This window comes from Platalea leucorodia (genome assembly GCF_965183815.1).
Source record: "Platalea leucorodia genome assembly, chromosome: 5".
In the NCBI taxonomy this organism is placed as follows: domain Eukaryota; kingdom Metazoa; phylum Chordata; class Aves; order Pelecaniformes; family Threskiornithidae; genus Platalea; species Platalea leucorodia.
Window position 1 is genome coordinate 45,189,308 of NC_138827.1, and position 23,388 is coordinate 45,212,695.

General features: G+C 35.6%; 1 protein-coding gene across 3 annotated transcripts in view; it reads left to right on the forward strand.

The window, feature by feature from the left end:
* Positions 1–14,624, forward strand: part of KIF14 (kinesin family member 14) — a gene marked incomplete at its 5' end in the record, with an annotated part of 34,412 nt that extends 19,788 nt beyond the window's left edge. For 2 of the 3 annotated variants that reach the window (XM_082314399.1, XM_082314400.1), the window contains 9 exons: positions 2,345–2,439; positions 3,216–3,437; positions 3,585–3,769; positions 4,381–4,539; positions 5,111–5,230; positions 7,658–7,732; positions 8,411–8,549; positions 8,688–9,059; positions 14,538–14,624. In XM_082314399.1, the coding sequence (XP_082170525.1) occupies positions 2,345–2,439; positions 3,216–3,437; positions 3,585–3,769; positions 4,381–4,539; positions 5,111–5,230; positions 7,658–7,732; positions 8,411–8,549; positions 8,688–9,059; positions 14,538–14,572 (1,402 nt within the window). In that variant the 3' untranslated portion in view covers positions 14,573–14,624. Of the gene's footprint in view, positions 1–2,344; positions 2,440–3,215; positions 3,438–3,584; positions 3,770–4,380; positions 4,540–5,110; positions 5,231–7,657; positions 7,733–8,410; positions 8,550–8,687; positions 9,060–14,537 lie in introns of those variants that run through there. The other variant, XM_082314401.1, reaches the window with a different exon arrangement.
* Positions 14,625–23,388: the final 8,764 nt, after the last annotated feature.

The following is a 23,388-nucleotide window of genomic DNA, read 5'->3' on the forward strand; positions in this document are numbered from 1 at the left end:
CTTAAAAATGAAATGAAAAGTTTATGTGTACATTTGGGGGGGGGAAGTTTAAACCACGTATGTTACCCTACTATGCTTTACTAGCTTCGCTTATGAAATGCGTGTTAGTATGCAACATGTCGCTAATAAAAATTGCATGTCCACTAAAGCAGCTTGGCAGATCAAACAGCAATGTTTCTGAGGTCAGGCATAGCATATATGCAATGTATGTCTGATCAGCGCCAGAGCATTTTATGTATGACTATTGACAACTAGCTGGAGGTGATTAAAGGCTGTTCCCAATTATTTCAGAAAGCTATCTCAGAAATTGATGCATCTGTCTGTAGCACAGGACTTTTAATTAACCTGCAGAGGGACCCACAGGTTAAGGTTATAGATACTCACGTATTTAATTAGTAACACAAGCGATTTTAAATAGGCACTCGGACATCTGTTCCCATCCCTACTTACCCCATACACTGCCAACTGATGAGTTCTTCTGTTCATTCATTCTTACACCTTTCCTCATGGACAAGAAATAGGAACAAATGTTCCTCCAAACCTGAAAGTATATTTTGTCAAAACATGTTTAAGGCTTTCTAAACCATGTATCTAGATATCATCAGTGTGGAATGAAATGTGTAGATTTAATGTTTTCTTCACCCGTCTATAATATGAAAACATTGTTTTCAATGAGTAAATTGCAGCTGGTCTGGGACCTTGTATTTGAAGTTTTAGCCTTGTAACAATATTTACAAGTGAACTGCGAACTTCTGCAAGTTGTAGGTTGTAAAGGAAATGCTAACAGATCCTTAATTCTAGCTTTGCTAGTGGGTAGCAGCCCATATGATTATTGTTAAACTGACCTGCTTTACAGCAGAATACCTGACTGTAAGTTTTGGAAAGCATTTCTGACCATTCCAAGTAAACAAAAATTATCTGAAAAGAATGCAATGGATAAACAGTTTCTTTATTTTTAGTCTAAATACTGTTTTAATGATAGAGTAATGTTGGAATGCTTTTTTTTGTCTGATGCTGCCTTCTGGACAGTATTATAATATGTCTTCTTGAATCTCAGAAGTGTATTTGGTTTTGTTCTGCCTATTTTAAAATGCAACAATAGAAGTTGAACTGAGCAAGAGAAAGTACTGGAAAAGGAAAATTGGCATTGCATGCTGCATTGACAAAGTTAACTGATGTCAATCACACATACTGGTGAAATAAATTGAATTCCATGTGCTACTGTAAGATTTGGTGCTCTTGATATGTAGTGTCATGGAGCATAAAGGACAGGATGTTCCAAAAGTGAAGGGCAGTTTGGGGCTCAATGTGACAACAGGGTAGACAGGGCAGTGCCCTTATGAAAAAGAACCTAGGCCCGCAGTACCTGAGTGAGGTGAGCAGAGTGGGTCTGGTGGTGATAACCAGGGTCAGCCAACAGTCCGGATCCACGGGTAAGTATGTAATGATAAGGCAGGCTGAGGTTAAGCTGGGAAATCAGCTCAGTGAGTCAGGATTAGGTCCAGGGACAGTTGGCAAGGGTCATCCTGCAGTCCAGTGATTGCCTGACACAGCCATCTTCACAAGGTCCCAGGTCAAACTGGAAAGTCAAGTCTGCAGGTCCAGATCAATGGTGTGCATGGCCAGGCACAGGCGTGGTTACAACACAACTGCAGTGTAAGTCAGGCAGGACCAAAGGCAGGAGACTCATCTTAAATGCAGCTCCAAGAAAAGTTGGGAAGCCCCTGCTGAGTCTCCTTCTAGCTGTTTTTTTTAACAGCTTCAAGGCTGGTTGAGGCTTCTCGAACTGCTTTCTTACGAAGAGCTGGCCTTGGGCACCAGCAGCTGAGGACCCAGAGCCAGGCCAGAGAAGCTAAGTTAGCTTGTCTAACTGACAATGGAGAACTTTGCAGAACATCTGCCTTCTACCAAGAAAAAAAGCCCTCCTATCTGGCTTTCCAAAAGCAACTCAATCTGTCTAGCAAACAAGATTTAAAAAAAAAAAAAAAAAAAAAAAAAATCCAATGTGTCTGCTTTCTATGGTCCCAGTAGGTAGGAAAGAAATGCGTTTTTTCTCAAGTTCTACATAATAATAATCCAGTAATAAGCCATTCTTAAAACCGGGAATGTGGAATGAAGATCCTGCTATAGTGGCAAGAGTCTGAGGAGTAGGATCCATTCTATGGACTGTATTGGCTTGCTTTTGCTCTGGTTTAGGTTCTGTGTTAAAAAGTTCCATTCATTAAAAGTAGGTATTTGTTTTGTTTGCCTGATGTCTGTTAATTTTCATTGAACTTTTAATGGGTATGGGGAGAGAGATTCTTTTAAAGTTTTTTCATGTTTTCACTCTATCATCCTTTCCTAGAAGTAGAAGTTTCATGAAGAACAAGAGAATTTCTGGATGTTTGTCTGAGATAAAATTGCAACCAATTCAGAATATACAGACTTCCTATATATCAGGTACTTGCTATATGGCAGAATACCTTTCATTTCATACTGAGAACTTGAAACTGCTACATATATAAAACATATGCACTTCTAATAGTCGTTAAAAAAAAAAAAAGTGTGGGTTGGAAAACAAAATGAAAAATGTCCTGTTTATAATATCTTCAAGTTTATAATGTCAGTCTGTTAACAGTGGGGCATTTTTTTCATTTTTGATTATGCTTTCTTAGGGCAAAAACTTCCTGATCCGTACTTATGACCCTTATTTAAGAAACTTACCTAAAACATTATTCCACTTAACAATGCAGATTAACTGGACAAAGACTTAGTTCATGTAATAAATTGCTGGAGATTGAATCCTGATGTAATGATTTGGAGCCTTTGTTTGCTTGAGTTGTTGCTATTCATATGCATTCAACTACAGAGGTTCTCTCAAGTTTTTGTAAGGTTTTGTAAATTTTTTTTCTGAAATACTAGATGCTTCAGTCTTCCAAATATTTTTAAGCATTCAGTTATTTTAGATTGGCTGGGTTTTGTTATTTTCTGTGTCTCTGTAGGTTTGATTGTTGAAAAAGATGGATTCAATTTAAAAAATTTCACTATGGAATTTGTCTTTGTACTAGAATCTAGAAACTATATAGAATGTTATATACACATTTTTTCTGACTTGCTATCTTGAGTAGCTGAACGTTGCTGAAGAAGCAATATAAAACAGTCATTACAAAGATACACTGACTGCTCACTCCTGTGAAGAGTTTCTTGCATATATGTTTTGCTTTTACATCATACAGGTTCACAGAATAAGGCCAGCATACGCCCAAGCTTTTCTGAATCGCTTCTTCCTGGAATTTGCAAAGAATCTATAAGTTCAGCTTTAGATTTACTGGAACAAAATCATGAAGCAGGAAAGAGCATAGCAGATAGTCTCCTAACTAATTTGTTTATCATTTTCTCTGAAGTTTCTGCTATTTCAAAAGCCTACGAACAGCAAGATGAAGAATGTCAAGAAAACTGTAAGTCTTATTTTCATAATGGTTTAAAGTAAACAGTACTAATGACTTTCACATGCACAAGCATTCATATGTTTGCCTGTCAGAAGAATTAATGTTCCTACTTTCATTTGCAAAGGAGACCTTCTGATAGATCTCTTTCTCTTGTAGTTTTCTCTCTAGATCATGCTGCTCAATCCTACAGCATCAGAATTGTCTCTGCTTTTGACCGGCTTGTGGTTCTAACCAAGCTCTGGCTTAACAATGTCCAAAAGTGCCCTGGATCTATAAAAGTTGATGAAGAAATAAAACAGGAAGTAAAGAACTTGGGAGGTTATTTACAGTTACTCTTGCAGGTAAAGTATATTAAAAAATTCATCTGTGTGTAGAGAAGTTCTATGCATTAATGCAACATTTCCTACAGACTTGCTAAAAACATTTAAGTGTCCAATGCATGCAGTGACGAATGGACACACCTAAGGAAGCTGAATAGCAAAGGGTGCATTTTTGCTGGCTAAACTGGTACTTCTATATGCTAGTTCAGGGTAATGCAGACCTTGCTGTGCCCAGGCCCTGACAATAGCATAGGTTCTTAAAGATAAAAGGGGAAAATAAAACATGGAAGTGACAAGAACAAATGCTAGTTTAGATTGTGAAGTGCTATTGTTAATAAATTTATAAACCAGTGGCCAGTAAATATTAGTCTTGTTCATGCTACAGCATTGTGAAGAGTGTTTTTTGGTTGGTTTTTTTTTTTTTTTTTTACTGTGTATTATAATGATACTCCTCTGTGGTTGCAAGGTATGGTCTTTCAGCTGTGGTAGATAAGCCATTGGAAGTAGGAAGATGTAAAGCTGAAAATGCCTCAAGCTATTGTGTGCTACAAACTCTTGTGTTATAGAAAGCGTGTGCTCTTTGACCAGAGATGCTTTCTAGCTTCAGTGAATGATATACCTTTATTTCTCAGGGATGTTCTTCAGATATATCCTCAATGGTAACAGAAGCATGGAGCAAAGTAAACCAAACAGTAAAACAAACAATGAAATACATAGGACACTTGGCAGTAGTCACAGGAGCTGATATTTCCTTTTCTGAAGAGAACAACATTCCTGCAATTAGTCTACAGGTGACAAAGTGTTTATTAGAAATAGTGATTACAAATAGTAATTTTAATGTTCACATCGCATTTATTTTCAGTAACTGTGCTCAGAAGCAAATTGTTACATATAACACTTTGATCAACTGAATTAAGTATTTTCAAAGTTTATCTAATACTTCATTTTTATGGTGAAAACAGGTATGAGTTAATACCCTTGACATTTTTTTTCTTTTCCTTAAAAAACTGCCCTTTAAATCTGTATAACTTACACCTATAAAGAGAAAGAAATACTGTGCTTTTAGGATTGTATCTGCACTGTGATTGTACAAGTCTACCTATTTCACTGAAATTCAATAGTTATTTCAGTAAACTGCAATTAAATACCACATAGAATTTTCAGAAATCTGAAGGAAGTTAGGAAAAGGAGGTTAAAGTGCTGAGCCCCTGTGGTCCAAGAATGACACATAACTGAATAGACCAGGACTGAACAATTTGCTCAAAATAAAATTACATTCGTAGCCCACTATGGAAAATCTGTTTTAATTCAAGGCCATATCAATTCCTTTAATCATTACGTTTTGAACCTTTATTTTAAAAGGACTTTGTACTTGCCATTTATGACGGAGTAGGCTCAGGGCTGGAGTTTCTCATTGATACTGTACAGGAAAAAGCAAGAATGGTGCAGAAAGAACTCATGAAACAACATCCACAAAATGAGGTGAGATGAAAGTAAGATTACAAACTACTACTATATCTTAGAGACACTTGATTGCGTCCTTTTATTTTTTAGCAATTCTGTCTAGAAAGTTATTAGTAGGAATACAGTTATGATTAGTAACAGAGGTTTGAGATGGGTGGTAAGTGGGAATATTGACTACAATCTTGCAGAAATTTTTAGTGTGTAGCCTTTCACACATATGTAGACTGAACATTTTAGTGTATTTATTTAGAACAATTTATCTGTATTGGAGGGTATTTTGCTTAATTTCATATGGTAACCATGAAAGAGAGGGAGAATATGAAAACTGGTACAAAGCAGCAAGTAGACCTTTTTTTTTTTTTTTTTTTTTATTCTGTATACTATGGTTAAGTTTGTTTTGTAAAAAGATTGCATATTTAATATGTAGTAACACTTTATGATCCTGAAAGTTAACTGTTATTTTATATTGATAAGAGTAATCACCTCTGCTATTACTACTCTCACTGTTATTGTCAGGAAGATTATTAGAAAGTTTGAAGACTTCATTTTGTCATACATAGTTCTTACAGTCCTAGTCCTAAACAGCAAGCGATCTAAATATTAAAATAGTCAAGTGTTATCTTTTAAGAGCTAGTTGTCTTGTGTGATTAACGCTTGGGGTATGCTGAAGCACTTTCATGAATTGGGCACTTTAGAGCGAAGTTGGTTCACTAAAGTAGCTATTTAATAGCACAGAAGTCAGAAATGTCCTGCTTGATTTCATATCATTCACTGAAATCACAGCTGACCTTAAAATACTTTCCAGGTTGATAGGTGGCAGTGGTATTTTAATTTGAGCAACTTCTTTATTGCACTTTATAGGAAAGTTACAGCAAATTATTTATATTGTATTAATGAGTTGATCCTGTCACCTTCCAAATTGATGTAATTCCTTTTCATATTACAATAAATGGGAAGCTTTTATCTCTCAAAATAAGACCTCAATAACCCCACCCCCCCCCCCCCCAATAGCAGTTTAGCAGTTATATTTTATCAAGTTGAATAGGTGGAGGGTTTTTTTCAGTATGCTGAAGTCAGTGTTCTTCTGGGGAGTAGTTGCTCTTTCATGAAACAAACATAATACTGTTTCTGTGTCTAGTGTATTTTGACACTTAAAGCAGAATGGACCTCATTACATGCTGAATTCAGTAGTGAGTGGTTTGTTTTTTTGCCTGGAGGGGCTTTTTTTAAGCTACAGCCTATTATTTTGTGCTCTTACTTTGCTTAGATGACAAATTGTGACAATGATACTATAGGGGGTTATGCAAGTAGAGAACGAAGTATAAGGAATAAGGACCATAGTTAAAAATATTTCTGTGACTGTATGAAAATTCTAGCAGGCAAGTTAGAGTACCCCTTGGAAATATGCCACTTTCTTAGTGGGTGAGCCATTTTGACAGAAAGCCTGGCTGAATTCCAAGGAAATACTTTGGAAAGATTGCAATGTTCTTCAGCAAGGTATTAGGTGTATATAGTGTACATGCTTCTTTTCAGTGTTCGGATATATAGGCTTGTTCTACCACTTTTCCTCTGAATAAATGTGTTTAGTACAGACAGCATGCAAGGCCAAAGGTGACAGTTTAACCTGTGTCTGAGCAATCCTGTCTTCTGCCTCATGTTTTTATTGTTGTTCTTTTTCTTCAAAGTTGAGAAATTTGCAGAACTGTGGCCAACAAGAAAATCTCCTCAATGTGTTGGGATATATAAAACGCTTATTTCCGAAGAATTTGTTACTACTCAAAAATCTGTAACATATGATCTGGGATAAGAGGTTCAAATCAGTTGGAGAGGAGTGATAAATTGCTTGTCTCAAGGAAAACAAAATTTCCTTCCTACTCTGGTTTTCACTGTTGTCATTCTTAATTCTACAGATAATAGTGAAACTGTCCAAAATCTTTTATGTTCCTATCTGCTTGCTTAACTCCCAAATGCTTCATGTTTCCAGCAAAAGGAATTGAGCAGTCTGCCTTCCAGGAAATGCTGTTCAGTTGCAGCAGATTCCTATGTATCTGAAGGATTCCTGCATATGCTTGTCACTGGTAGAACTAATGTGAAGTCAGGGAGAGAACACCAGGGTATTAACTAAGAGATTACCCCTGCCACTTAGAATGACAGTGATACGAAAATTACAGGACAATCTTTCTTTAGCGAATAGTTAAATTTGCTCATTTGATTCTCCTGTATTGAGGGGTTATTTAAAACCTTGCAGATATAGTTAACAATGTTTTCTTCCAATTAACATTTTATTTGAAAAATTGCATGTTGCGTTGCAGAAAACATTACTTCTGTTTTTGAGTATTTTTTCTCATTAGTATGCCAGTGTTCATTAATATTTTAGAAGGATAACAATGTACTTTTACAGTCTCTTGTACCAAGTGTACGATATAATTAAAAGTTTCTTTGTAGATTCAAAAGCGAATAAAGGATAATGTTGTGGCACTAGCCAGATGCCTTGAAAATAACGTCTCTCATTGCAGAAAGGTAAGAGGAATGTTTCACAAAATGTGTGCTTTGAGTCTGGGGTTTAAATTTAAAGGATGCATTTAACAAAGGCGAGGAACTGAAACTACCTTCTGTATATTTGCACTTGCATGGTAACACTTTCTGTCTCAGTGGCATTCTCGTGATTGGAACAGTAACTTTTCTGGCTACTGCATTTCCACTCAAAACCATTTGTTTTTAAGTTTACTTAAAGTATTTCTGGAGGTATTTGTATCTTATCTTCCTTCTTTTTTGTGCTCATTATGAACAGTCTCACCACCTGTTTTGTTTTCTTTTAAGTTGAAAGCTTCAAGTTCAGTAATGTTAGTGTAATTGCGTTATAACTACTGCAATAGTTTATGGCTATTGTTATTGGTATTTTGAATTAAAAGCCAGGACAGGTGATTTAATCTATGTTCTAAGAGGCAAACCTTTTCTGGATTTTACAGTTCCCTTTGCCCTTTTTTTCTTTCTTTTTTTTTTTTTTTTTTTTTTCCCTTCCTGTTAACAATCTGCACTTCTTCTTGGAGCTATCTTATGTTTTGTGACTTAGCATCACTTTCATTTTGTGTTTCAGCATTGGCCTGTTTTATGTGACTGAATCTACAATAGGCATGTTTAACAGTTAAGATACTGTCATGTATTTGGTTCTTTTTAAATTGCTCTTTATTAATACAGAAAGAAATAGCATCTCAATTACCAGAAGAAGAATCTCTGTATCGGGAAATAAAGAAAAGCACTAACATTGCTGCGAAATATTTGGAATTGGAGCAGTGCCTAGCTGAAGTCTGTCAAATTGTTTCTTCTGCATTACAAGGTATTTAGCTGGGTTATTATGTGTCCTGATAGTAACTTGTGGACTACAGGAGACCTGTAAAGCAAGAGGGAGGGACGGCTACTTGGTCTCTTTTTACAAAATACTGTGTTTTATTCTTCTTGCTTTTGTTTTTTGTAGGGTCATATAAATACACAAGCCCTCTCAGGAGCCTTACAGAAAAGATTTGTGTCATAGCTGGATATTTTAACAACTATTTCAGTTTATTTGCCTTGTCTTCTACTCCTGCAAACAATCCTACCCAGAAAATAGCCCTGCCTTTTGTGAACTTGGATGAATTGGAGGCTCTGGTTGATTCCCTTATTGTGAATTTTGAACTTGAACAAGGACAGCCATCATTGAAATCTCAAACTCTTTGTAATGAAACTACTGAGACTCGAGGAGGACAGGTTGAAACGGGTGAAGTTGAATTTGCTTGGAAACGGAAGGGGATTCCAAAACACACACACAAACTCCAGTCTTCACCTCCATTTCCTGCAGAGCTTTCACCTGGTAGGATACAGTGGGTATAAATGCTATTATCAAGAAATTCAGGGAAACTCTTTCTTTCCTTTTACATGAAGGGAAAGCAACATATTGCAAAAAGTTAAAATGTATTGCTAACATGAGTAGTAAGTGGTATGAAAGTAAATGACATGATTGTATGAGGATAAATACTCTGAATTTCACAAGAAAAAATGGAATTCTTTAAGAGACTGCTAGACTTTAAAATATAGTGCCTTTTGTTTTAATAAAAGTCTATTATCACCTAAGCATATAAGAAATAATTTAACGCAATAAGTAAAAAAAAAATCTGTTGGAGGTAATACGAATGGACAAACTAAACTGTTGGGGAATAACTAGGAAACACAGTAAATGCTCGGTAGGACATTCACATCTCTTCATCTCTAAACCTTTGACTTAGGACTCTTGTGTAACAGTTGAAGGAGATTTCTTTGAAGGAATCTTTGTAACATAGTTATGTTGCATACAGTTACACAAGAAGGCTGCCTTCCTATCTTAGACTCTTGAAAGGTAGATGATGTGAGTACCAATTCTTTTTGTTAACGTTGCTTCACATCTGCTGCAATTATGATGTAGTAGTGCTACTGCAACTTTTGTGTGTTATTTATGGCTTTCATTTTTTCAAATGTCAACCTCATTTATTTTTTTTTTAAGAACAAAGCAAAAACTTTGTATTTATTTCTGCAGGGGAAAACTATGAGAGATGGTAAAAGTACTTTACAACCTTATTTGAATGCTTTTTTTTAGTGGTTTTGTAGTCTATTGAAAAAATCTGGGCTTAAAGTATCGATGATGGTGCTCTTCAACTCAGTCTGAAGTAAGTTTGTGTTGAGTGTTTATACCGAGATACCTTTTGATTGCTCAAATCACTTTCAGGACTATTCATAGTGGATTAGAAACATAGCTCTTCCTAAATAATATGTAAGTCATCCTATGCAGTTGTAGAGAACTTTCCCAATCAACTACTTTCTTGTGCTTTTTACTGTAGTCATCTTACCTTTAGTCTGCTGGCTGAGGCCAGTGAAAATTGACAGCAAGGATGAAAATGAATTTGAATTTTTATTCTTTAATATTGGGTTATAGGAGGCCTGGACCTAGCATTTTTTACTCACAACAGTGCTGAGAAATTCATAAGCTAAAACCTAAGTTTTTTCCTATATATCAAAGCTTCCAAGACAGATATTCATAGCTATCATGTTTCCTTCTAAGGGAAGATGCTCGACATCTTGAGAATTTTGGTCTTCGAGAACACGTCAGCCTCTGAGAACTATTTTCTATGAAAAAACTACAGTAAAGAGAGTCAATCATCCTTTTCCTTTGAAAACTTTCACACTATAGTTATAATTAATGCTGTTATTCAGCAACTTTGTGCTTTTCTGATTTGAGGAAATGAGGAAAGGTAATCATGCTGAACGAGTAACCCACATACGCTTTCCTTAAGATTCATATACCTTAATACTTTGCAAAACAGGTCTTGCAGTGCAGTTCTGCCATCAAAAATATTTGACAGTTTTTATTGCAGCTAGTAATTTCCTTTTCACATGAGGTGTGATGTTGCTTAATCACTTTCCTACTGTAAAGGCCTTTACAAGTCTGCTCAGAGGTTAACAAAGTATATTCAGTTGTTCAGATTTTTATGCTTTAAAAGTGAAGAGAAACCTGGTATATTTCTACTTCTGTAAATGTATTATTTTGTACTTGGCTGAAAGTTTTAAAAACATAACTGGTTCTTCTTAATCATGTATCTAAGCATGAGCATTGTAAAGAGTAAAACTAGATCATGTAACTGATCACCAATTTTTACAACGTTAAGCCTAAGTTCCTTGTCAGTTTTTTTCTGTGTACAGTTGTTTTTGAGACCTTCCTTTGTCACTGAGAGTACTGCTTCCTCGCTGAAAGTATTGTAGTGTAAAAATCTGAAATATTAGTGAGAGGTGTTTTCTGTAGCTCACAAGTGAAACAAAACAAAGACTTTTTCACCTAAGTTTCTTTCCTGTATTAAGACACTTAGCAGCACACATCTAGAGGCTGAATACTCATTAACTGATGAACACCTATTAATGTCAGAATACTCAATCCCTTCCAATTTCTGCTAATAAATATAGTGGTGTTATGTCAAGTCCCCATTGCAAAATTACAGTCAAGTGTTACTGATGTTCCACCTGCCCAGATGATTAATCATGTTTACTTTTGTTCTTGTATTTAATGAGAAGCATTGCTCAGAAAACATCTTCGTTTTTGTAGTTCTGTGTGGTGTTATGAGATTTTTTTTTTGTCTTTTTTCTTTCTAAAACTGAAAGACAAATTCTTCACAAACTTGGAGCTCAAACTGAGTTTCAGTTTTTAACCCTTCTGAAACTCAGGAGAAAGAAACCATGCAAACAAATGGGTTTCTGAGAGAGTTTTAACTGAGATATCGGATGGGCAACCTTAATCATATCAAATTTAGCTTTTGCAGAGCGAGTGAAAATGTTGCCAATAGCTTCCTGCTCCTTGGTTGTTTTTTTTTAATTTTTTTCCCCTCCTCCACACTAAGCAACCATGCTTTAATCAGTCTCTCTGTTATTCACATTGTTAATACTGTATTCACATTTTAGATTAATTCGTTAACAAAACCTACTTCTTCTAGTGTCGTCTTCAGCTTGGTGCCCTTGTTACAGTTATACATCATCGAAGTACTTCATTCTTACGATATATACAGTGACTATACATCATCAGAGTGAGCTAGTGCTCTCATAACATATTGCATTAATACATCAACAAGCCTAGCTGAGGTGCCAGTAATCTATTGGTGTAATATACTATAAGGTATATTTATAACTATAGGCTAGTCTATCTATAAATTATGAATGTCAAGGAATTGGGATCATAGCAGGCAGATTTTGGGATGGATTGATTTGAATGGTACATTATTTTACTAGTCTTGCCAAGGAGTTGGAGGTAGGTGTGGGTTAAGCCCAGGTCAGCAGAGGAACTGACGTGGCTGAACCCAGAATCTGCATCACCTGCTAGGCATAGTGGTGAAATGAAGTAGACCCCAATATTGCTGAGATAAATGGCTGTGTAGTATGGTCCAGATATTTTCCCTGTCTTGCATTTTTGCAGATCTTACTGTAAAGTCAGAGTCTGGATAGCTTCTGGCAGATAGTGATAATACACAGAAGAATCTTCTAGTGATAGTACCTTTGGAGTTTCTTCTAAACCACAAACTAAAGCAGACATGAAAACAGTGCAATTTAAGTAGTTTTTACTTAAGTATGTCACAAAGTTAATTACTTTTGCAGGAATATGTATTGGTGTTGTAACTTTCTCTGATGGGGGAATTGAGATGGGAGTGGGATCACTTAATAAATGGGTATTTATTAAAACACCTTTTATTAATTAACTTGCTAATAGCATTAAGATGTTTACTTCCAGCAGACAACTGTTCACACGGTATATTCACTTATTCCTTCACACTTCACTTGCACCCACACATAAAAATCACTCATGGATACAAGATTGGAGCAACAACTGTCAGCTTCTGACTCTGAAGCAGAGGCTCACATTGGCTCACCCGTGAGACTTTGATGTGCTACACCCCTCAGCACGCACGCTTTCCTCTCTTTGGCTAATATTTTCTAGTTTACTATTTCTCCGTCTGCAGTCATAGGTACCAACAGAGCCCATTCACACGCTCTTGCTTAGATGGGGCCTTTACGGCTTTGGCTGAAGCTTAGTCACTATAGTAGCTGATGTCACGCTTCTGCTAAGAGCACTACATTTGGTCTTGAAAGGTTTTTTTTCTGGGGTTCTCAAACCTACAGTCTCCAGCTCTGTGTCCCTGAAAGAAATGGTGAGGGAACAGTCAGGAACATGCAGGGGTGGGGAGTGGGAAGTGTTATGATGAAACGTTTAGAGACCTGAATGGGATGTATTATTTACTGAAGTTATGATGGCTTTACTTTGTTATATGTATTGATGTAATCTGTAGTTTGTGGGTTGTTTGTTGTTGTGTTTGTCTTGTTGGGGTTTTTTGTTTGCTTGTTTTGTTTGTTTCCTTTAATGTTCTCTCTTATTCCCTCAGGAAAATATTCTTTGGTCAGATTTCAGGTAAAAAGTAATTAGAACTTTAGGTACTTGACCCATGGATTGTATTGACTAACATAAAAGAAAAAGAAGGGGGCTTTGGTTTTAATTTTAAATATAAAGTGGGGAGGTGGGGTATTCAGACTTCTGCACCATAGTTTCATTTGAAAATATGAAACTAAGAAAAATCTAACTAATGAAATAAATTCTCTTCATAATAGAAGTCACGTAAAGAATTTAATAAGAAACAGGTATTTCTTCAGTTGAATTCTTCATTTGAAAAATAGTACTACATTTATAAAAATACATAATGATTCTGAGAGTATTGGTCTGCTACTCTACTACTTTTTACCACTCAGCCTCTAGTTTTATTTGTTTAACAGTAGGAAAATAAGATAAAAATTACACATTTTAACATCATCCAGCATTAACACACAAAGTAAACTACTGCACAAAAATATAATGTAAATTGATTTCTGTTGTGGAAACTGGTAAAGCCATGGGAGTCAAACTAACTGTGATTAGGTAATAAACTGTTCATTTTTTATCCCTAATCAGGAATAAGAAACATCTTTATTTCAGGTAAAGATAACAGTCCTGGGAGGAAGTATATCTTCAGAATATGAGTGCTGGATTACTTGAGAAGCCTTCAAACAATGTTAGCACATCTTTATTGAGACATGTTGTATGTAAATGCACTTTTAGAAAAAAACACATTCTAGCTATGCTTTTTAAAGAACATGTGCCAGTGTTAGAAATTAAGGATAAGTAAACTCTGCTAGCACTCACTGACTCATGAGAATGCTCTAGATGAAGAAAAACAACAAGCTGCCGTTTAGATTTAATTTGATCCAGTAATGGCATCTGCAGGCAGAAGACGAGACTACATCTGATTCACCTCTGTGAATACAAGCTATTATTTTTTTACAGGAAATTTCTTCTCATTCTTTATATGCTCTAACGTACTGTGATTAGATGAGTCCTGTTGCTTTTTTAAGTTTTGCATCTTTTCTAATTTCATGGTAAAGTGTTTTTTTGGCTTGCTTGGGTTTTTTTAATTATTATTTTAGGACAGCATTTTAATTCCCTTCCTAGCTTTCAGTAGGATCTGAGATTGTTTACGCATTTTCCTGAGGAAAGGCTGTTTGCTTTTTTTTTAAGTCCTAATATTTTTTTTTATATATTAAATATTTGCTATATTTTTGTTGTTGTTGTTTTCTGCTCTTCTTAGGACTTTTAATCAGTATATGTAATATTTGGTTACTTTTGAATTTTTTTCCTGCCTTTTTTTTATTTGTTTGTTGTCTTAGTATGTTTATGTTTGTGATAGTATTGGTTTCTAGAATAGGAGATAGTGTATATAATCTAATCAACATTCATATAATTTGATTGTTGCAGTGGAAACAGGAAAAACTGAAAAAGAGGTCTCCTGAGCTAACATTTCATCAACAGCGAGCACCATAGACAACATAAAAAATATTATTTCAGGTATCTTTCAATCTGAGTTAATTCTGAATGCCTCTATGAATTAAAGTAAGTCCAAGTAATTTGTAATCAGAAAGATTTATGAAGAGTTGAGGGAAAGGAAGGAAAGTATCAGGAAAAACTCATAGTAGTCACCTGTAAGTTTAAAACAAACAAACAAACAAACAAACAAAAAAACCCAACAAACCAAAAACAAACACACACAAACCCACAAACAAAAAAACCCCCAACCTTCTCCCCCGTTTTCATGGAGTTAAACTATATTCGATGTCTTTCATGCAGATTCCTTAAGCCTATTGCAAGGGTTACTTGATTAATCTTTACACAACTCTAGTAGCTTAATAACAAATACTTCACTTATATTGGTATATGCTATTGTCTGAATAGTTCCATTTATTTCTCGCTTATATATATGTATGTATAGCATAGACAAACTTCAAAGGTTAAAAAAAACCAACCAAATTAACCATGATTACTTTGCTTTATGTTATTTAAAATATTTAAAAGTTTGTGGATTTGTTCAAATGTTATTTGTAGCGATTTAGATAAATGTCAAACTACAAGTTTAAGTGCATTTTAACTGGTACAACACTGGTTTTTGTCTCACAGCCTACCTATTTGTATTATATATTGGTATAAAAATCTTATTGAATTATGTTAAGATTATATGCGTGTGTTAATTATCTATGGTAGAAAATTATGTTGCATTAATGCGTTTCTACCTCTCCCCCTAGTGTGCAAACAATGGTATTGATAAAGAGATTGTTTATCCTGGAAAAATGAGAAGCTATGTTACATACTGACATATTTGTACAAAATCTTGCACTCAAACATGAAGGTATGTAGGTAGCTATGCACGTACATGTATAAGCGTAGAAGGCACATTTGCAAAATAGTAATGGTGCAAGAACCAGTCATAGATATGAAGTAAAATGTATTTTCCCAAAAGCTGAAGAATAATTTTTACTACTTTCAGCTCCTGGAAAGGAAACAGGATGGCTAATAATTCTGTACATCTTTGTGGCGGTGATATTTTTCTTGTACCTTTGTATCAGCTAGATGTGTCAATGAGTTTGACTGCCTCCTAAAGATTTGTTCAGGCCTTGGTATTGAGTTTTTAGAGAATCTTTTGAATTTTTACTTTGAATGTGTGTATTCATTCACACAAACACTTTTCCAGTTTTCTATTAAAGCCTACTGCTTTTTATTTTAACTGTATGTTTTCTCCTCATCCCTAGTTCTGGGAACCTGTTGTGCCCTGTTTAGGCTGTAAACTACACGTACTAGACCAACCTGCTTTAGTCACTGCTGCAATGGAAGTCTTGATCCTCTGCTAAGACTATGTGACACTGCAACAGGTCTTATCATAGCATGTTCCATCAAGTTTACTGGTGCCTAGGGGGAATTTGAGTGTGTTTCTCTGTGTAGCAAAATACTCATGCTAGCATTCTTCAGGCATTTAACATCACAAAATGCAGTTCTGGGATGGAATTCAGAACTGTATTCATGAAATATGAAATATAAAATATAAAAGTAGTGATACAACATTTTTTAAGAATTATGCTTTTCAGTATTTTTTTATTTGCTTTAATCACAGAACTTTTAAATGCACTATTGCATTTTCTATAAATGTAAAATGAAAATCTTATTGCTTAAAAAACGAATGCATAATGACAACTAAGTATGGTTTTTATGAAGCATCAGCTATTGAAGATGATGATTGACATACATGGGAGAGGGAAAGAAAATGTAAATCAACTTTCTAAGCACCTAATTGAATCTGAAATTCTCTATTGGTAGTTTGTATCTTAACTTTACTATCCATATATGGTCATGTATACAAGGAGACAAAAAAATCTAAGGTGAATTGATAAAATGTGAAGTTGAAACATGTAAATTAAATTATATTTCATGTCAGGTACTTTGCTTCCAAAGTAAATTATCCTGTAGTTTAATTTTGGAGTACGCTGAAAGTAGGCATCCTAAACGCTTTTTAAAAGAATGCTTGACTACATGGGACTTGACAAAGTCAGAAGGGTAAGTGTGGAATAAAACAAATGCTGTTTTTGAACTCCTGAGCCATCTTCAACAGTAGATAGCAAAGTTGATAAATAGGACTCAGTTTGTTGGTCTTCTGTTTTGCCCCTCCCCTCTCCCCTTACAAGGAAATTCTTTCAGTTCTGTTTCTTACCTCTAAAATACCAAACTATATTCATATATATTCTTAAAAGCATTTGTTTAAATATTTGATTAATGAAGATAAAATCAGAACAGCTTACATCAGTGTTAACTTAGCTGGCCTTCTGTTCTTGTTTATGACCAGTAATATGTAAGTTTAATTTCATAAACTTGGATCTTTCTACAAGATGATTAATCAAGTTGTGAAGTGTGTGCATAGTATATATAAACTTTTAATACTATGTTTACCCCACCCTGAGCATGTAACACACAGTCCAAAAAGAAGCAGGCAAAGGTGTTGCTTTGTACTTCTCATCCTGCTGTGCAATAGTGTATTAGTTGTTCTAATTTTGCTGGTTATCAGAGGGAATCCAGACTGCTACGTAAAAATGCTTACGGAGTGATATTAAGTAGCACTGTGACATTTGTTGTAGGTAGCAAAAGTGATAAGCAACGGATTAATGCAATGAGGGTATCAGATAATTTATTTCCTGTTTGCGTAAAACTTTTGTAAATGTCTCTAAATAGTCATCTTAGACAGCTGTGGCTAACACTACAGGATTTAATCCATGCTGTTCCTTCTACTGCTGCTATCCTTAGAGGGTCACTGACTTTGGGGACTGCCACAGAGAGCCTGCGGGCTCTGGCTCCATGTGGTCTGGGGGATCCATATAGAGCGCTCTTGGCATAGCTTTTGTTAGATTGTGGACCCCTAAAATATTCCAGCAGCACGAGCCCTTGCCGGTGTTCTGTGTTGGTGTGCTGCTCTGTCCCACGACTATTTCAGGAGATAGCTGGGATACTTCTCTGCTTAGTTCTACTGTAAAATTAAATAAAATCTCCTGCTGCCAGGGCCTATTCAGTAATTCGCTATCCAAAACCATTTGCCACTTACTAACACTTCTTTCATGATTCTCTTAACTCTTTTAATTCTGCCACTTGCCAGCACAGTCCCCGAACAGCATTCTCAGAAAAAGATGGATGGTAACAAAAATTTCTTGACTTTTATAGTTTTGGTTTGTGTGTTTTTTTTTTTTTTCTTTTATTTTAGAAAAGTTCTGCTGGCTATACCATGTGTTTCCTGAAAAGAGTAGTTTCAAAATGGATATTTGATGTAGTGATTCCCCCCCCCGTAAGGTGGTGGAAAAGCTTGGTCAAATATTAAGCCATTTGTTAGAGGACTGTTTACTAGAAGATAGTATCAGCTGTTTGCATTGCATGTCGCAATTTCCTTCAGCAGTTTGTAGTATTCCTATTGCAGCCACTAGATGGAAGTGTTTCACAAGGGTGTACCACTCCCGAGCCCTTTAGGCAGCACCTCCTAACCAGGCATGGAAGAAAGCTCATCGCCACCTAAAAGTTAACACTCATACCATATTCGTAAAAAATTAGTTTCTACAGAAAAACCTGTTTGTTTGGGGGTTTGTATAATTCATAGGATAACTTCTCTGTTATATATTCCCTTAAGTAATTATATGGCTGTATAGCTATAATGATGAAGATAGCTGTTATTAGATGCAAAAATATGTACTATCCTAGACTTATTTTTCACATTGTTAGTTTAGCATTTTCAGTGTATTAAAGTTACTATTAAAAAAAGCATGTAACTTTGTGCAGAATATAGTTCAATAATAATTTTTAACAATGTCACAACTATATTTCTAAAATAGTGGGCCTAACTATATAATCAATCTCAAGGAATAACTTTTCCTGTGATGTTCACATGAATAGCACAGAAAAAATAATTTTATTAGCTCTGATTTAATATTGGAAAATGTAAAGCTAGGGGAGATGATGGCCCAGTGAAGGAAATCCTATGCCTATTTAACTTCAAGTTCACTCTTCAGCTGCTTCTAATCACCATAATGCTTACAAATAAAAAAAATGTTTAGCTGCACAGGGGCTTGGATGGCTCCTTATTCCTTCTTGTCTCTCCCACAGGTCGCATAGCGGGTTAAGGATGAAATTCAGAATGGAACTCGGAAATTCTGATGTTTCCTATTGCAACTGGTAGATAAGAAATAGCTTACAATCTTTTGTTTTTTAACACAGTAACTTTGTAAATAGAAGTTGTTGTAAATGTGTTTTAATGGTGGAACTGAGGTTTATTAAGGTTTATATTTGCGCTGAACAGGACAGAAGTATTATTAGGAAAACCTGTCAATGTCTTCAGAGAAGCTCAATACTCAAGAATTATTTATTTAGTAACGTTTTTGTTCCCTGTTTAAAATAAACCCTGGTGTTTGTTAGCATGCCTTAGATCATAATTTCAAGCTGTATCCAAATGTCTAAGAAGATCTGAGATAAACTATACTTGTCTTTTTCTCCAGCCTTGGCTACACTTCTTGTGAAAGTGAAGTTGTAAATTGGGGGGAGGGGGAGGATTTCTTTTTGAGAGAGAGATTCCTTGTTTAATGGGCAATCTGCATTTATTCACAATCCCACCCCTCCAATAAAAGCATAAAAATGGGCATGAAGCAATCGAACTTGTTAATTATTGTGCTTGCAAAAACTCAGACCACAGGTTTAGAAACTATTTTATTCACTGTGTCTTGGTAGCATGGGATTCTTCCAGAGTTGTTTTGTCTGCATTTTAGTGGCATTGCAATGGAATAAAGGGGTTAACAAAACCTATGAGTAGATGTGAAATGAAAGCAACCGTTAAAAAAACCTGTAAAACTTTAAAAAAATCCTTTTTTCAATTAATCAGCACTATTAAAGATTATTCATTTTGTAGACAGATCAGTAAGATCAGTATTGCATATATCTCCTGATGTATGTATTAAGTCTTGCACTTAAAGTTGGGGGTTGCTTTTTTTGTTTGTTTATTTTTAGAAAGCCAGAAGTAGGTACCTCTCTTAATTAGATATAATTTAAAGAGAGGATTTCTCTTTGCAGAGTACTAATGTACTTGGACCATAGTACCTGTGGCTTGACCTCTCCAACTTCTGGTGCTATTGAGTCGTCATAAAACTATCTCCTGTTCTGCTATGGCTGGAATTGCATGAAAATCTACAGTGTTTCTCGTCTAGTAGATCTCAAAGTGCTTTACAAAGGTGAGAAACTATTTCTCATTCAATAGATGGGGGAGAAAGTATTCAAGTAGATTAGATGGTTCCTATCTCTCAGCTGCAAAGCAAATCAGTGGTCTAATTGTATCTTTATGAACAGCTCTTATTGAAGAAATAGATTCTTAACGTCAGGAGGATTTGCTTAGCTGAGATAGTATTTTTTAACCTTTAGGGAACAGCGTATGTATAAGTTGTTGCAAGAGTTTAACTATTAATTTAGTACGCACTTTGCATGTATACGGTTATAACGCTGTAAAGGAACTTACAGTTAACTACAAACCAGCTGTAGACAACATCCTTGTATATAGTAATAGGTGAAGCAGGCTTTATTACTTGACCTTAGGAGTACTGCATGTAGGTGAGCCCTGCAGTTTTGCTTGCCTGTGCTTTTTAATATTGATATTAGATGAACATGTGTGGCCGCTCTTACAGCACCTAGAACCCCTGTGGAACCTGCTTTTTAATCTGTCGGTTTAATGGCCCCTTTTTCACTGTGCTTGAGACTAGACTTCCATGCTGTTAGTTTACAACAGTGGTCTAGGAAAGATGAGACTCCAGTAAGATATACAATACATAAAACACATTTATGACACGTTGCACTGGCAACACTGTATTGGTAGGCTATGGTGTCCAGAGAATAAAGATCGTTCTATGCTACATGCTTTAACCAAGCGATGCTGTGTCCTGAGAGGGCATTTACCAGCATTCTCTGCATGGAGAAGTAAAGACATCAGTGACCTGTTCACAAATGCACAGCGGTGTGTGATGGCATAGTTGGCTTTTCTCCTGGTTTCTCAGATAATTGGAGCTTTCAGAGAAAAACAAAATTCTAAACATGGAAGAAGAAATCCTTGAAAGAATTTGTTGTTCATAGTACCTAAAAAACTGTTTTGTAAACAGTATGGAAAATCATCACAGTATTTTGGAAATGTTGAACATTACATACAAGAAGCTGAACCTAAAAATAGGTTCTTGTGGCTGGTACATTTAATTTAAATTGGGCAGTTTCTTTGAGGCTAGTGGCATAATGTGACTCTGAAATATTTCTCTGCTTTGTCTAGGTGTTAGAATGTAGAAGCCATATATTTAGCAGGATGCTGATACTTTTTACAGTTACACAGCGTTAGGGTGACTACTGTGTAACAGAAATTCCCCTGTCACGAAATGTCTTCATTTCCTGTGTCTTTTGTGAGGAAGGAGTCATCTGCCAGGCATTTTCAATAGGAACTTAATAATTCTGCAGGCAGTGCAGTGCACCCGCTCCTTTCCCCATTTCTGTTTGGGCTGTAGAGTCACAATAAGATGTAATAAAAAACCTCTTGTTAGTATAGAATTGAAAATATAACTCTGAATGCACAAAGTTGGCTTTTGTGTTGAATGAGATTATTTTTGCAGTCACTTTTTCTGATTGTAACATTTGAGTATTTGCGTAAATCAGGAGCTGTGTACATTTCTTTTGACAGCTTATCAATGCTCTGTTTATGATCAAAAGAGGTCAATAAAAGCCATATTCATGTAGAAGTGGTTTACGACCAAGTTATTAGAGTCCTGTTAGATTCTTCTAAACCTGGTATGTAATGGATTTCCGTGCTAGTATGTTTTCTTTATAAATAAAGAGTAAGCACATTCTTATGTGTATGCACATCTGATCTGTTTTCTATTACTTCTGTACTTTCAAATGTCACAATATTCATAGCACATTGGTATATTCTGTCTTCATGAGATGCAGACCTCTAGGTTGATACTGCCTGTAGTTCCTTAGCCTGTGCTTTGTCTGCTGGAAGCAATTTTTTTCCCTTCAGTTTTTCTTGTTTATTTTTACACGAGAAATATATATACATTTCTATTTTAGTGTAAATGCAAAATCAGGTTGTAAAAGTAGTTTGAAGAGGGTGAAGCTTTTTTAGTTTGCCACTGCAGAGGCTGCATCAGGAATTTGCTTAGGTAAAGATATTTGTTGTTATTTAGATTGTGTAAGTGCTTACTATTTGGTAGGCATTTTCCAAATGTAGAGGAAATCTCCGTCCCAAAGAGTTTAGAGCTGAAAACAAGTGGCAAAAAAAAATTAGTTTGGAAATTATGGCAGGGCCTGAGAATGAAAATTCCTTTATATTATATAGGTAGCATTTTTACATTATGCTGTTGTTCCTAGAAATGCCATCTCGAAGAAGCATGAGTTGTACCCGTTTTGAAGGGAGGTCAAGGAGGGGGGGGGGGGAATCCTTAAACCTGCAATATGATGAAGGTGATAAAAGGTAGGAAGGTAATGCATGTTAAAAGGAATAGCAGTTGTGTCGTACTTGCCAAGTTTTTCATAGGGTTAGAAAAGTAGTTATAAATATCATACCACTTACCTTATTTGATTTAAATTCACAAGTTCCCCAGCGTGTTTACTGTGTCCGTTGTGTTATGTCAATGCATATAGCATAGTCATCTATTTGTCAAAATAATTTTAATAATGAGCATAAGGGTATATTTTATGATATTACAAGTGATATTACATGACTATATGTATTACATGAACAGCATATAGGGTCTTTCAGAATTTTCTCCTGGTAATAAGAGATTTAAGTTTAGTGTGAGAGACTTCTCTTGACACTTTGGTGGCTGACAGCATCATATTAAACAAAGGAAGAATTCAAAAGTTAAGCATATTACTTACCAGTGGTAATTGTGGGCTACTGCTTCCTCGAATGACTAGTATAAACTTTGATGTTCTGTGCTGTTGTACAGTAATTATGCCAGGCTCTCTTTTGCTTGTATATCAACTAGACAACTGTTGATGCTGTGTAAATAATAGCAACTCTCAGCAAATACCCATGTTTTGAAGCCCTATAAATTGCATGCATTTGTAATGTGGTCTTTGGAAAATACCTGTGCCGTTCTCTGGTAATTATTGGGAGATTTTCCAAAACCTGCTGTGTTCTTTGGGTGCACAGATACCACTAGATAGTAAAGAGACTTCAGCTTCTAAATCTATTTAGTTATTCTGAAAACCTCCTTCCAAGCTTTAAACTGACATTGCAGAGAGATAGACAAAGTGCACTTAATCCTGCCAAGTGGTAGCTTTAAGTAGCCAGGCTTCTGATTAAGTGCTTGCTTTGATGCCTAGCCGAGCTTAAAGCTTCTGGCCTGTCAACACCAGACTGAACTCTATATAACAGAGAGCACTGGGGGCCAGAAATTCAGACATCTCCACTCCTTGTTCCAAGAGATCTCACTCAGTCAGGTTTGCCTTCTGAAATCTATGGAAAGGTGTTCCTATGTTATCCTTTAACATCTTGTGGAACTAGCAATGGGTAGAAATATTTTTCTTTATTCTACTTTTAATTGATTGATGTCATATTCTCTGAACCTGCAACTTTGGTTTGGTGTGGACAGACCTGGGGTCAACAAAAGCAGGAACTGTAAAATACATTCATGACTAGAAAATTAGCGAACAAGCGCACAAATTACAGAACTGCCTACTCAGTTGTTCTAGTGAACAAATATTGCTGCAACTTATGTATTAGACA